This window comes from Schistocerca piceifrons, chromosome 1 (assembly GCF_021461385.2).
Source record: "Schistocerca piceifrons isolate TAMUIC-IGC-003096 chromosome 1, iqSchPice1.1, whole genome shotgun sequence".
Taxonomy (NCBI): Eukaryota; Metazoa; Arthropoda; class Insecta; order Orthoptera; family Acrididae; genus Schistocerca; species Schistocerca piceifrons.
The window spans coordinates 277,105,837-277,122,323 of NC_060138.1; the positions used below are offsets into that span (position 1 = coordinate 277,105,837).

General features: G+C 41.6%; 1 protein-coding gene across 1 annotated transcript in view; it reads left to right on the forward strand.

Moving 5' to 3' along the window:
* Positions 1 to 16,487, forward strand: part of LOC124795361 (regulator of G-protein signaling 11) — a gene marked incomplete at its 3' end in the record, with an annotated part of 224,942 nt that overhangs the window by 190,582 nt on the left and 17,873 nt on the right. The window contains exon 12 of the mRNA XM_047259363.1: positions 8,424 to 8,474. Within this exon, the coding sequence (XP_047115319.1) occupies positions 8,424 to 8,474 (51 nt within the window). The remainder of the gene's footprint in view (positions 1 to 8,423; positions 8,475 to 16,487) is intronic.

Genomic DNA, 16,487 nt, shown 5'->3' on the forward strand with positions numbered 1-16,487 from the left:
TAGTAGAACAGCAGGCAAATGCTATTGGTCTAAAAAGGAGACCGCTAATACAACATTCGTGGGATCCACCCTATTACATAGCTCATATGTGTAGGACCCATACCAAATAGTACTAACGGGGGATATTGAATGCATACGGAGAGGGGCAGGACGAATGACCACTAATTTGTTCGGTCCATGGGACAGTGTCATGAAGATGCTAAAGAAACTAAACTGACAAACGTTTGAAGATAGGTGCAAATTATACCGAGAAAACCTATTTACAAAGGTCCAAGAACCAGATGTAGCTGATGAATTTAGGAATGTGCCACGACGCCCTACGTATAGTTCCCGTATGGATCGCGAATATAAGATTAGGCTAATTATTACAACGCTCATAGAGGCGTTTAAACAATAATTCCCCCCTCGCTCCATACGTGAATGGAGCGGGAAGAAACAGCAATAACGATGCAAACGGAAGTGCTCTCTATTATGCACTTCGCAGTACGTTGCAGAGTATGGCTGTAGATGGAGAACATCTCGCGTGATGAGTCGTTCCGCAGTGAATGCGCAAATATCTGATGAAATGTAGAAATGGGGAGTGTACGAAGATGGGATATTCAAAAAACACACAGTTTTAAGATATTGTCGACGCACATCGTACGTATCAAATACCATGAAGTCGCTAGTACCAGCACACGAGTATTATTTATCAAATATCCTCTTAATTGAACTACATATTTGCATTTTATTTCTGTTTTAAAAAATACTAGTAATTCAAGGCGTGTACCACATCGGCGACTACCTACGGCGCTAGGTATGACTCCCTCAAACCTCCATTACTATTTTATGTGCGTGACTCACAAAGGTAGTCGGCATAGCGGCTGTCACAAGTAGAGGAATCGATACATGTCGAAGAACGACGATAGCTACTGCCATTTCTTCGATCGCTATCGGCGTAGTCTATCAATATAGTGCTGGGTTTATTGCTTTGTTTGCTTTTTCTGTGCGAAAACGGGTATGACATGCGGATTCGGCGTATGGTTAATCTGCCTCATCGCTCATCTTCGAACTCCAAAATCGGCAATAGATCAAAAACCACAAGAAAGCTCCCAGCGGCGAAGATGACACGGAATAGTAACAATACTACCAGTTTACAATGTAATCGGTACTGTATTCTAGGCTAATAGTTACCGACCCGAAAAAAGTGATTAACGGCCCTAAATAGTACACAGTGATTTATAACTATAGAAGCCTTCAAGAGATACGATGATAGCCGACACAAAAGACGAAGAACGCTTGTCTTCAGCGTAGTGTAACAGATAAAGACTTGGATTACAGAGTCGAAGAAAGTAGATTTATGTCCCATTATACCCCTTTCTTTTATCACCTTAGCGGTTTTAACGCGTTCTGGCGCTTACGAGTCTAGTATCCCGTTCTGCAATATTCGATATTATTTACACTTCCTGTTTATTTCCGTATATGTGGTGATTTCATAGTGTGTAGTTAGGAAAAAATTTAAGAGGACAGCTTAAACTGCTGCGAGTGAAACGACCAGCAATAAAATCCATATTCTTCCTCGCCATGGCGTCTCTAAAGTTGTCGAAGATACGAGTACAGCGAAGATCACTAGCGGAAATATACTCCCCTTCTTGAGAAGAATGGATCAGGCTCAACATCGCGTGTCTTGGAATGACCGTGCAGTAGCAAATCTCGCCGGTATTTCGCAACAAACTCACCAGTAACGATTCGCCACCTAAGTTGCACTGCGAGTCAAAGAATATGCTTGTCTGCAAATACAATATACAAACATTTTCCTCAGGTACGAAGATAACTGGAAGAAGAAAATGAATGAAAATATTTATTAGGAATTTAATGCCCCGTCGACATTAGAGCGAAAGTATATATTCTGTAACAAGTCATAACAAAGGAACGTAATATCAAACCATTCAGCAACTAACTTACCTCCTGTTATTTGCAATGGTGGGCTGAAAAGTAATGCCTCCGGATTTTTTATGTGAAAATCTTAAAGCTTTTTAAATAAACCATACTTTTTTAAACATTCTGCATCTTCGTTCTTCATGTCTACAAATTTGCGCAAGCCGCCGATAGAGGGCTCCGTCGTCGCATGAGAGACAGCGTGTTGTAATCGAGCTTCACACACGAGCGCTGCGACATCTGCAACGATTTGGGGCCTTGGGTTCACTACCATGATCATCGTCCTTTCTTTTTTTTTTTAGTTATCGGTCTTCTGACTGGTTTGATGCGGCCCGCGACCTCCTCAGTTATTTGCTGGATGTATTCCAGTCTCTGACTTCCTCTAAAGCTTTTGCCTTCTTCAGCTCCCTCTAGCACCATGGAAGTCATTCCTTGACGTCTTAACGGATGTCCCACAATCCTGTCCCTTCCCCTTGTCAGCGTTTTACACACATTCATTTCCTCTCCAATTCTGCGAAGAACCTCTTCGTTCCTTACCTTATCAGTCCACCTAATTTTCAACATTCGTCTGTAACAGCAGATCTCAAATGCTTCGATTCTCTTCTGTTCCGGTTTTCCCACAGTCCGTGTTTCACTACCATACAATGCTGTACTCCAAACGAACATTCTCAGAAATTTCTTCCTCAAATTAAGATTTATGTTTGATATTAATAGACTTCTCTTGGGCACGAATGCCCTTTTCGCCAATGATATTCTGCTTTTGATATCCTCCTTGCTCCGTCCGTCATCGGTTATTTTGCTGCCTAAGTAGCAGAATTCCTTAGCTTCATCAACTTCGTGACGATCAATCCTGATGTTAAGTTTCTCGCTGTTCTCATTTCTGCTACTTCTCATTACTTTCGTCTTTCTTCGGTTTACTCTCAATTCTATAATGTACTCATTAGACTGTTCATTCCATTCAGCACATCATGTAGTTCTTCTTCCCTTTCATTCACGATAGCAATGTCATCAACGAATCGTATCGAATTTTAATTTCACTACTGAACCTTTCCATCATTGCTCCTTCGATGTACAGACTGAACAGTGGGGCGAAGGACTATATTCCTGCCTTACACCCTTTTTGATCCTAGCACTTCGTTCTTGGTCGTCCACTATTATTATTCCCCTTTGGGTCTTGTACATATTCTATATTACCCGTCTTTCTCTATAGCTTATACACGTTTTTCTCAGAATCTCAAACACCTTGAACCATTTTACATTGTCCAACACTTTTTCCAGGTCTACAAATCCTATGAACGTGCCTTGATTTTTCTTAAGTCCCTCTTCCATTATCAACCGCAACGTCAGAATTGCCCCTCCGGTGCCTATACCTCTCCTAATGCCAAACTGATCGTCGTCTTACACATCCTCAATTTTCTTTTCCATTCTGCAGTACATTATTCTTGTCAGCAACTTGGATGCATGAGGCGCTAAGCTGATTGTACGATAGTTCTTGCACTTGTCATTTCATGAAGTCTTCGGAATTGTGTGGATTATATGTTTCAAAGTCAGATGGTATGTCGCCAGGCTCATACATTCTACACACCAAGGTGAATAATCGTTTTGTTGCCACTTCCCCCAATGATTTTACAAATTCTGATGGAATGTTATCTACCCCTTCTGTCTTATTTGATATTAAGTCCTCCAAAGCTCTCTTAAATTCTGATTCTAAATACTGGATCCCCTATCTCTTCTAAATCGACTCTTCTTTCTTCTTTTATCACCTCATAGAAGTCTTAAATTCCATCTATCTGCTCTCTCCTCTGCCTTTAACAGTGGTATTCGCGTTACGCTCTTAACGTTACCATCTTTGCTTTTAATTTCACCGAAGATTGTTTTGACTTTCCTGTATCCTGAGTTAGTCCTTCTGACAATCATTTCTTCTTCGATTTCTTCATATTTTTCATGCAGTCATTTCGTCTTAGCTTCCGTGCACTTTCTATTTATTTCATTCCTCATCGACTTCTATTCCTATATTCCTGAATTTCCCTCAACATTTTTGTACTTCCTTCTTTCATAGATCAACTGAAGTATTTTTTCTGTTACGCATGGTTACCTTCTTTGTACCTATGTTTTTCCTTCCAACTTCTTTGACTGCAATTTTTAGAGATGTCCATTTCTCTTCAACTTTATTGCCTACTGAACTGTTCCTTATTGCTGTATATAATGCCTTAGAGAGCTTCAAGCGTATCTCTTCATTCCCTATTACTTCCATATTCCTGTTCTTTGCCTACTGGTTCTTCCTGACTTATCTTTTAAACTTCAGTCTACTCTTCATCATTACTACGTTGTCATATGAGTCTATATCTGCTCCTGGGTACGCCTTAAAACCCAGTACCTGATTTCGGAATCTCTGTCTGACCTTGATGTATTCTAACTGAAATCTTCTCGCATCATCCGGCCTTTTCCCTGTATACCTCCTCATCTTGTGATTCTTGAGCACAGTATTCGCTATTACTGTCCGAAATTTATTAAAGAACTCAATTACTCTTTCTCCTCTCTCATTCTTTGTCTCAAACTCACATTCTCCTGTAACCTTTCCTTCTGTTCCTTTCCCTACAACCGCATTCCAGTCCTCCATGCCTATTAGATTTTCATCTCGCTTTAAGTACTCTGTTACCCTTTCAAGGTCCTCATGTTCTTCCTCTATCTCTTCATCCTCAGCTTGCGACGTCGGTATGTATATGTGAACTATTGTTGTCGCTGTTGGTTTTCTATTGATTCTGATGAGGACAACCCTATGACTGAACTGTTCACAGTTACTCACTCTCTGCCTGCCTTCATATTCATAACGAATCCTACTCTCGTTATACCATTTTCTGCTGCTGTTGATATTGTCCTATAGTCATCTTTCCATTTTACTTTATTGACCCCTGACCTGTTTCCAAAACTTGAAAAATGTCTTCAAGGACTTCACTTTGATAATGATGAAGCGGTGCAAGCAGAGGTAAGTTTGTGGCTCCATCAACAAAATCAAACATTCTGCAGTCACCGTATCAACCAGAACCTCCTATCAACGAGCTGTATTCGTCACCTGGATGTCTATAATGACAAATAAATATGTAGACGTGAGAAATAAAGTTGTAAAATGTTAATAAAGTTTGTTATACCTGTATTTGAAAAGCTTTGAGAGCTTTCACATAAAAAATTCGGGGACATTACTTTTCATTACTCTGTCTTATCTTTATCTTCATTAGATGCATTAGTATTGCAAAAGCAAACTAAAGTGGAATTGGACTTCTGCTTGTTTGATTTTCATAACAAACAATATAAAAGTTGGCGGTAATGCGGGGCTCTCTCATGCACAGCTCGAATGTGCTATTAACGTCTACAAGTGCACAGTGCTAATTTTACTTTGTTCCGTTGTAGTGCAGTGATCGGAACCACAAAAAAAACATTTTTATGTGTTCTTAGTACAAAATAATCTTTGCTTTGATTCTTTTTCTTTGACGCAACGGTTGATATTACGTAACTACAGAATGAGATTAGCTCATCTTCATTACTGTCTAACTGGATTAGGCTGTACTATGTTTTGTAATTCAGGGAGGTTAAGAGGGTGTCTCACGCTGTACTTCAGTAGCCCGCACTTACATTTAACCCGAGTTCTAGTTTATTTTTTTTTTATCACGCACGAACAGAAGTAGCCACTAGTCCCAGCAATTTAGTGCCTTACAAAGTACAAAACCCCAAGATATCAACGATCAAAATAATTAAAAAAAAAAAATTCTCTGTTGAATAACTGCCACCACAATTTTAAAAAAAGAAGTGCTCTCTCCTTGTTATATTGATCGTATCTAAACTAGATCTCACATACAGAGTTATAATCGCTTTAAATTCATTACCAACCGATCCTAAAGAAGGAAGCAAGATCGATTTTACACATGAATTATGCTTCTCAACCCAACTTTCAAACCTGTGGATCGGCAGAAATCTGTCGTCCACGTCAGACTTTCGACAAATTAAAACCGATCTCGCTACTGTGCAATACTGACATTTATTGTCCGACTTGATTTATTGTTCAGAAGTGTCCACCATTTCTCAACGTTCAGGGTAGTACTTTCATCTCTATGTTGAATTCCCTACGCCATGGCGGTTAGCTGTATGGTTCACAGATGTCTCTGCCCACAAGCTACGGATTCCATATGTGTAAAGTCGATATGTTGCGATTACCTCCAATGCTTTTTTTCTGCGAACATATTTATTTTTTAAGTATCGATATGAGCTTTCAAAGAGCTAACATCTAATTTTCGCAGATAATCGTTGCACGAAAGTCCATAAAACTATCGCCATTGTGTAACAGGTCTTCATATATTTGTAATGTAGGTAAAAAGTATAAATGATCACCTCCCCCTCACCCCCTGGTTGCTCCTCTCCTCTCCAACCCCCGCCCTCTGCCGCGCCTTCACTGTGGTGTGCCCCCTACCCTCCATCTCTACACCCTTCATCTCCTTTCCCAAAGTGGCTTCCGTCAATTCTCTCCCTCCATTTATCCCTCCTATCAACTCTGATCCTCATCTCCCCCTCCCGTTTTTTCCCAGCGTATCCTCTCTCTGCCTCCCTCCCCCCCCCCTAAGTCCTTTTGCATTCCCCTCCTCTGCCTTTCCCCACTCCCTCTTGTGTCCGTCCAGCCCCCCCCCCCCCCTCTTATGAGTCCTCGTCCTCCATCGGCTCCCCCCCCTCCCCCCACTTCATTTTTCCTCTCCTTCCCCCCTTTTCTTTTCCCATCATCTCTCCAGGTTCCCGCCATCTGCCCTCGGCTGTAGTGTGTCATATTTGTGCCAACTTTTTAGTGCAGTGTTCAAGTGAGTGTTCAGTGTTGTGGGTCTTTCCAAAGTGTTGCGAACAGAAATAATGCTGTCACTGGGTGTGATTTTTATATCTCTTGCGAACAGAAACCAGACTGTCGCCGTGTTTTCTAATTGTCTGTTTATTATTTTACTTGTCTGCTTCTTGTGTATTTTATTATCATCACCAACCCTTTGTTTTATGTTTTAAGTTCCACAATTATCCGCCATTTTACCATTTAAGTCACCGATTTCATTGCCTGCTTTTATTAATTATTATCTTCATGATTTGCATACTTTGTGCATATAAAGTGAGCTCATTTCATAAGTGTACAGATTTCCAGTTAAGGAAGAAATATACCAGACTCGGTGTAAAATTTGGAGTATTATCATTTGTACCTGCAAGAGACTGATGAGGGAAATCTTTAAGTGCTGCATGGAGCATAATTTGTTATGAAAGTGACAGTTATATTCTGAGGCCTCGAAAGTCATGGGATAGCTCCTAATATCGCGGTGAACCTCTGTTTCCTTGGCGTGGTACAGCTGACCTCTCAATTATGTCCCATAAACATTCGATGGAATTCATGTTGGGCGATATATGTGGCCAAATCATTTGCTCGAATTGTCCAGAAATTCTTCACACCAATTGCAAACAATTGTGGCCCAGTGACATGTTTGGGAACATGAAGCCCATGAATGAGTGCAAAATATCTCCAAGTAGCCGAACATAACCAATCGTCGGTTCAGCTGGACCAGAGGACCCAGTCCTTATCACGAAAATATAACTCACACCATTATGGAGCCACCACCAGCTCGCACGGTGCCTTGTCGACAACTTGGGTCCATAGCTTCGTAGGGATGCACCACACTCGAACCCTAACACCGACTCTTACCAGCTGAATTTGGGACTCATCTGACAAAGCCACGGTTTTGCAGTCATCTAGCGTCCAACCGATATGGCCACGAGCCCAAGAGAGGCGCTTCAGGCAATGTCGTGGTGCCAGCAAAGCCACTCGCGTGGGTCGTCTGCTGTCATAGCCGATCAACGCCAAATTTCGCCACACTGTCCTACCGGATACGTGTGTCGTACGTCCCAGGTGGGTTTCTGAGGTTATTTCACGCAGTGTTGTTAGTCTTTTGTCACTGACAACTCTGTGAAAACGCTGCTGCTCTCGTCGTTAAGTCAAGGCCGTCTATCACAGCATCATCCGTGGTGTGAGTTAACGCCTGAAATTTGCTATTCTCGACACTCTGTTGACACTTTGGATCGCTGAATATTGAATTCCTTAACGATTTCCGAAATTTAATGACCGAAGCGTTCAGTTCCAACAAACATTCCGCGTTGGAAGACTCAATTCCCGTCGTGTGGCTATAATCACATCGGAACCTTTTCGCAGAAATCACCTGAATAGAATGATAGCTCCGCCTATTATACCTTGTGTACGCAATACCACCGCCCTCTCTATATGTTCATTTCGCTACTCTCTGACTTTTGTCACCTCAGTGTATAAACAGTGCCTAGACAATTGAATGTCTGTTCTCGTGAGCAAATTGACAATTGCCAACATGTGGACTTAAGAAACTCAGTTCTGTTGGAAACTTTTCGATTGTAGCAGTGTCTTAGGGTGCTGCTGCTGGAGACCACGGAGACAACTGCACGTGTGTGTGTGGCTTGGTTTTCAGGGGGGACCTGGAGAGCCGGCCGTATGCGGCTGCGGTCCGGTGGTTCAGCCCGTAAGTGACTCGCCAGGACGCCCCCCGCTTTTGCTACGTGTCCGATGTTCGTTTTCGTTGTGATTCAATTTATACTTCATGTTTTATCATCTCTGTGTTGTAGACAGTTGGAGCGACTGCTTTGATGTTTCAAAACTACTAACCTATATTTGTACTGACATGTTTCTCAGTCCTTGTACAGTACCTGATTACCTTCCCATTCAACTTTTTTTGATAGTAGTTACATTAAATTATCGTATCTTGACGTGTGCAATGCACTTTTGGTCTTTCCCTTGAAGAATGAACAGTTGTTTGATGTATATGATGTGTAGCCTGTTAATAGCATGATTTTTGCATTTTATGTATTTTGTGCTAGATTTGTGTTGGTGTTTTTAATGCTGTACACACACACACACACACACACACACACACACACACACACACACACACACACACACATTACCGTTTTCTACCCCTGCAGTCACAAGATTATTGTAAGATTTTCTTCACGCACATTAAGAATTCTTGTACAGGGTGTTTGGGAAAGACTCATCCTATTTCACAGGATTATGTCTTACACATGAATAAAGACATAGTATGGGAGTAAAGATTAACTTACTTGTAGGAGTACGAACGTTCATTTTCAAAAAATTCATCTCAAGTTACAAGAGCGTATCTTTTACGTGCATACACATACAACTTTGGTGTACTGTTTACTATTACCGAGCGAGGTGGCGCAGTGATTAGCCTAATGCACTCGCATTCGGGAGGACGACCATCCAGATTTAGGTTTTCCGTGATTTCCTAAATTCGATCGAGGCAAATGCCGGGGTGGTTCCTTTGACACAATTCGAGCTCGTGCTCCGTCTCTAATGACCTAGATGTCGACAATATATTAAACCCAATCTTCCGTCCATTTTTCATTTTATTATTTAGAATTATATTTAAGTAAACTGAACTTCAATAAATCGCCAACAGCTGATATTTGATGATTTATTAACGACTGAACTGAAATGAAGTGATCGTATGGCATTGTTGGCCGGGAGGCTCCATGCGGGGAAGTTCGGCCGCCGTATTGCAAGTTCTGTTTAGTTGACGCCACTTCGGCGACTTGCGTTCGTCAATCATGATGAAATGATGATGAAGAACACACAACACCCAATCATCACGAGGCAGAGAAAATCCCTGACCCAGCCGGGAATCGAACCCGGGCGCACGTGTGCGGGAAGCGAGAACGCTACCGCAAGACCACGAAATGGCTCTGAGCACTATGGGACTCAACTGCTGAGGTCATTAGTCGCCTAGAACTTAGAACTAGTGAAACCTAACTAACCTAAGGACATCGCAAACATCCATGCCCGAGGCAGGATTCGAACCTGCGACCGTAGCGGTCTTGCGGTTCCAGACTGCAGCGCCTTTAACCGCACGGCCACTTCGGCCGGCGCAAGACCACGAGCTGCGGACATTAACGACTAGTTTCTCTGAGTTAAAGCAGCATCTTCACGTTGTTGTTCTACATACGAACGAAAGCATTCATGTAATGTAAAAGTAAACCTAAATACAGTTATTTCCAATAATCTCACACAGATTAGGACACGGAGACGCCCCCAGCGTATTTGCTACATAGTTCAGTCCCATGAAGAGGAGAAGCCGTCAGCAAATAATAAGCTGCATTGGGGCGACTAGTGCGTAGGATGAGGCACTGTGGCAAAAGAACCGTAGTTAACGCAATAAATATGGTTAAAATGTAATGCAAGAAGCATAAAAAAGCTATATCAGTAAAGCGTTTCTCTGAGAACCGTAACATCTACACCTACATCTACATGGATACCGTGCAAATCACATTTAAGTGCCTAGCAGAGGGTTCATCGAACCACCTGCACAATTCTCTATTATTCCAATCTCGTGTAGCTCGCGGAAAGAACGAACACCTATATCTTTCCGTACGAGCTCTGATTTACCTAATTTTATCGTCGTGGTCGTTTCTCCTTATGTAGGTCGTTGTCAACAAAATATTTTCGCATTCCGAGGAGAAAGTTGGTGATTGGAATTTCGTGAGAAGATTCCATCGCAACGTAAAACGCCTTTCTTTTAATGACGTCCAGCCTAAACTCTGTATCATTTCTGTGACACTCTCTCCCATATTTCGCGCTGCTCTTCTCTGAACTTTTTCGACGTACTTCGTCAGTCCTATCTGGTAAGGATCCCACACCACGGAGCAGTATTGTAAAAGAGGACGGACAAGTGTAGTGTAGGCAATCTCCTTAGAAGATCTGTTACATTTTCTAAGTGTCCTGCCAATAAAACGCAGTCTTTGGTTAGCCGTCACCCAACATTGTTCCTTCCAATTTAAGTTTTTCGTAATTGTAATACCTAGGTATTTAGTTGAATTTACGGCTTTTAGATTAGACTGATTTATCGTGTAACCGAAGTTTAACGAATTCCTTTTAGCACTCATGTGGATGACCTCACACTTTTCGTTACTTAAGGTCAACTGCCAATTTTCACACCATTCAGATATCTTTTCTAAATCGTTTTGCAATTTGTTTTATCTTCTGATGACTTTATTAGTCGATAAACGACAGCGTCATCTACAAACAACCTAAGATAGCTGCTCAGATTGTCTCCCAAATCGATTATGTAGATAAGGAACAGCAAAGGCCCTATAACACTGCCTTGGGGAACGCTAGAAATTACTTCTGTTTTACTTGATGACTTTCCGTCAATTACTACCAACTGTGACCTCTTTGACAGGAAATAACAAATCCAGTCACATAAATGAGATGATATTCCATAATGACTCAATTTCACTACAAGCCGCTTGTGTGGTACAGTGTCAAAAGCCTTCCGGAAATCCAGGAATACGAAATCGATCTGAAATCCCTTGTCAATAGCACTCAACACTTCCTGTGAATAAAGAGCTAGTTGTGTTTCTCAGGAACGATGTTTTTAAGCCCACGTTGACTGTGTCAATAGACCGTTTTCTTCGAGGTAATTCATAATGTTTGAACACAATATATGTTCCAAAATCCTGCTGCATATCGACGTTAACGATATGGACCTGTAATTTAGTGGGTTACTCCTACTACCTTTTTTGAATATTGGTGTGACTTTCCAGTCTTTGGATACGGATCTTTCGTCGAGCGAACGGTTGTATATGATTGTTAAGTATGGAACTAATGCATTAGCATACTCCGAAAGGAACCTAATTGGTATACAGCCTGGGCTAGAAGACTTGCTTTTATTAAGTTATTTAAGTTGCTTCACTACTCCGAGGATATTTACTTCTACGAGGGTAAGTCAATTGTTATCTGCAATTTAGTTATATTTTTGTTTATATGGGCAGTACTGCCGTTTTACGTTGATGACCCATGCTTTTGTTTATTTGTTGTTATATCTTTGCTATTTTCAAGCTGCTAGGTTAGTTTCGTTATCACTGCCGAGCTGTTAATCATGGGTGCTCCGCTGTCTATCTGCACCAAAGAAGAGCAGCGTTCAGTGATCCCGTTTTTTGTGGTCGGAAGGCGTATCAGGGGGCCGAAATTCATCGAACACTTTCGGTACAGTACGGGAACAGTGTTTTGCCACAACGGAATGTCTACGAATGGATTGAAAAATTCCGAAATGGTCGCACAAGTGTCACGCACGATGAGGGAAACGGACGACCGTTTACCACCACAAATTAAGAAACCATTGAGCGAGCACATGAAATGATTCTCTTAGACAGACGATTAACTATTGACCAAGTGGCACATCGTCTGCAAATTAGTCACGGTTCTGCCTACGAAATCATCCACAACTGACTTGGGTTTCATAACGTTTGTGCAAGCTGGGTCCCAAAACAACTCACACAGTTGCATAAACAAACCCGCTTGGACATCTGCAAAAACCATTTGGATCGCTGCGGCAACGAAGTGGACAACTCCTTAGACAGGATCATTACTGGTGACGACACATGGATCCATCAGTACGAGCCGGAGAGTAAACGGCAGAGTATGGAATGGAAACATCCAAATTCACCGTGCAAGACCCAACCGCCCGCAGGAAAACTGATGCTTAAGGATTTTTGGGACGCACAAGATCCAGTACTGAAACATTATGGGGAAAGGAGCACAACAATAAACAGTGTACGTTACAGTGAGATGCTTACTGCCAGGCTAAAGCCTGCAATTAGAAGCAAACGCCGAGGATTGCTGTCAGAAGGTGTTGTGTTGTTGCACGACAATGCCCGTCCGCATATTATTGCCCACACTGCTGAAACGCTCCAGAAACTTAAATTTGAAGTACTGGATCGTACTGATCTTGCCCCTTCTGACTATTACTTGTTTGGTCCACTCAAACAGGCATTAAGGGGCCGTCGATTTGCCTCGGACGGAACAGTGAAAGAAGTGCTACATTCCTGGCTCGCAGCTGAACCGAGAACCTTCTTTTGTGAGGGCATCGCGAAGCTTGTACAACTATGGACCAAGAGCGTTGAAACGCAAGGAGACTATGTCGAAAAATGTTGTTCTTATAAGTTTCCTATTTGATTACAATAAAATTTTATAACTACTTTGCGGATAATAATTGCCTTACCCCCGTGCGTTACTCATGTTGGCAGCTGTTCTTGAATCTAATTCTGGAATATTTACTTCGTCTTCTTTTGAGAAGGCTGTGTTCAGTAACTCTGCTTTGGCAGCACTGTCTTCGTTAGTATCTCTATTGCTATCGCGCAGAAAAGGCATTGATTGGAAAATTGGAAATTTGTGGTAAGGTCTTATGGGACCAAACAACTGAGGTCATCTGTCCCTAAGCCTACACATTACTTAATATAACTTACGCTATGGACAACACACACACCTAGGCCCGAGGGAGGACTCGAATCTCCGACGGGGGAAGCTGCACAGACTGTGACAATGCCCCTTAGACCACGCGGCTACCCCGCGTGGCGCATTGATTGTGTCTCGCCGCTAGCATACTCTACTCGAATAGCAACGGGAGGAAGGGGGGTGGAGGTGAGCGGGCGCAGGATTTAACATCCCCATCTGACGGACGGATCATTAACACCGTCACATGTACCCGCTCCAAGAGAGACTGCAGAGAGTTTTCGAATTTAATCCCGGATACTGTCTCAAAGCCTGGTGATCAGGCGCTCCTGATTGCCAGACTTTATGCCACCAACGCTCTTCGCCTTTGCGGTCAATTATAGGCGGTGAAAATTGCTTCCACCGCCAGTGTTCGAACCAGCAACTTCCTAGGAGACCGCCGCCGCGCAGGTGTACGTTAACGATGTGGTCTACGAGGCTGTTCCAGCTACAAAGACATGTAGACACTGGAATATGTACTTTTCAGAGGAGCCCAAATCTGATGAGTTGTTTGGAATTCCTGCAGTGCGTACATCAGAACCGTCACTTTCCCCAGTCTCAAAGTGCCGCTGCTAGCAGCTGCGTTGATCTCTCAAGCACTGTATTTTTCTCACGCAGTACGTCCACACTTGCGTAACATTCACCCATTACTATATTGTGCTTTGCAAGGTTACCAAACAAGATGAATCGGTTTCTCATTCTAGAAAATGCTGTTCGCAAGCATTCAGCCAGATGAAATTGACTTCGGTTACTTTTGGTTCAGTGCTGTAGGCTTCCACATACTGATATGACTACTCTTTCGTTTCTGGCGTGAAGTAAGGCATCCACATCTATTATACAGAATCAAAGCGTAAATTTACTGGGAAGTTAGTTTTCGCATTTACTTTAGGTAGCGTCCAACAAAAGATCCTATGTGCAAGTTGCGCAAAATTTTGTCATGATTAGCTCTTCATGTAGACTCTGGCTGGGACATGCTTCAAATGGGTTACCTTCGGAATATCGCTAGCCACTTCTTAACCATTCAAAATGAGTAAGCAGATTCTCTACAAATATCTTCAGCAGGTTTTGATGATTTTACGTTCACGATAAACCACCCAAAAGAAAAGAAAACGTGTGATTATTCCATCTAAATTTGAACCAAATACACTTAAAACAACTACTTTAAAAAGCACTAAAAAGTACTATGTTCCGCATGAAGTTGAGACTTGACTCACATTATTGCACAACATATGTCAACATAAGAATCTCCTTGGAGATATGGTCTATCTGTGCAATTAAATGAAAGGCTGTTTTTTTGTGCACTTACGTCGCTTCTTTTTTTATGAAGCTCTTCAGTGTCATGTAATACATGTTTGTTTTATGTACATAATAACTGCATTATATAATGTTTCCAGGTACATGTCTATATTAAAGATATTTCTTATACTCTTATCTAAGGAAAGAACGTTTTATAGCGTAAGTTTCATGAGCTTATATTACTATTTGGTTCTGCTTTTAACTCCCTGATCGTATGATTCCCTTTCTAGCGTCTTTGAGTTGCACCTTTCACCCGAACACTTCGACTGTTTATGATTGTGTGTCCACAGTATAAACTATTGCCAACTGTCGATGTATGCTTTTTGGTCGTCTTTTGTTTGTGCTGTGGTGTCTATACACACTTTGATATTCGTTTGCATACTACATGGATGCGAGTGTTAATATATGGGGCGGGGCCTGCTCTTTAAAACGAGAGATGGTTTGAGTGGAAGATATAACAAATAACAGTTTTGTTTAATATTAAACATATAATGTGGTAAGGTGTTCGTGTTAGTTACTACTTGGTCTGGTTAAGTTCTACATCTGTGTTTGTTATAGTTTTAGTGGATAACACGATTTGTGAATTGTTGCTTACGTAAAAAGTGACGCTAAAGATAGCAGCTTTTCATTAATAAAAACGCCACTTCTCTGCTAGGTTAAAAATTTTTACATTGTTCACGTGAATATTTTGCTGTATTTGTTCACTTGCGCATTATTTTACTTCAGAGTAGCTGCTACAGACACAGCTCTTGTGCGTGCTGGCAAATGAACTGTTTAATTTGGTATTACCATTCAGTTCTTGATATATAATGAGAGTGCATGCGTTTATGGAAAATAGATTGCAACTACATTCTCCATTAAACTTGATTACAGTATAACAATTTTATAAGTTTTATTCGTACTTGGCGGCATGGTAATCATTAGCAGTCGTGCAGTAACTTTATTTTTGTTATTTACAGACTTTATGCTCTGTATGTTTTCTGCTTTTTTCTCACCTATTTGTTTTGTAATTGTTGTGCATTATTCCGTGTAAATAATTGATACATGTATATAAGCTGTAAAGGAAAATATTCACCTACATATCATTCCTTATATTCTAAGGTCACATTCTGAGAAAAAAATAAACATTCACTGTTTACAGGTAGCAAAACATGTTAAGAAATTGTATTTGCAAAAGTTACTTAAAAGACGTCGCAAATTCTTAGGGTCAAAATTATACAGCCAAAGAAGATCCCACGCCCAGTATTTTGAGATCGTTAGCCAACGGTCGGTAAAAGTATATCAGACGGTACGAGGTCTAGAATGAGCAATACGTGTGAGGCTCGCGATTTTACAATGCTTATCAACCATGACAGGCAACTGCCTACCGCAACAAGGTTGTTGGCACTGCAGTATAGAGGGTGACCCGAAAGACCGTTAACGTTTGAAAATGCAGTAATTCACGGAATAATGTAGGGAGAGAGATAAAACGTGACACACGTGCCTGTAATGACACGGGATTTCTATGAAAAAAAAACCGAGTGCAAAAATAGGCCAACAGATGGCGCTGGACAGAGGGGTAATGCTTTTCAAACCGTCAGCGTGACGTGTGCGAGGTAGGCCGATATGTAACGGAATCACATCATCCCTAGCCTGACTGATAAACACCTTATGAGCGTGTGGGTCCTATTCTGTCATTCTGCGCAACGGGTTAATCTGAGATGTACCCTTTACACTGTGGCTCCTGCAAGATGCAACTTCCACCCCCACGCTACTACGGAAGTCAGACAGACGCTCCTAACGTTCTAAAGAGAAATGCCTGAAAAACTTTCAGCAATAAATATCTTCTGGAGTCGTCCGCTGTAAGGAAATGACACAAAAATTCACAAAATTTCTTACATAATTAGTGGGATTC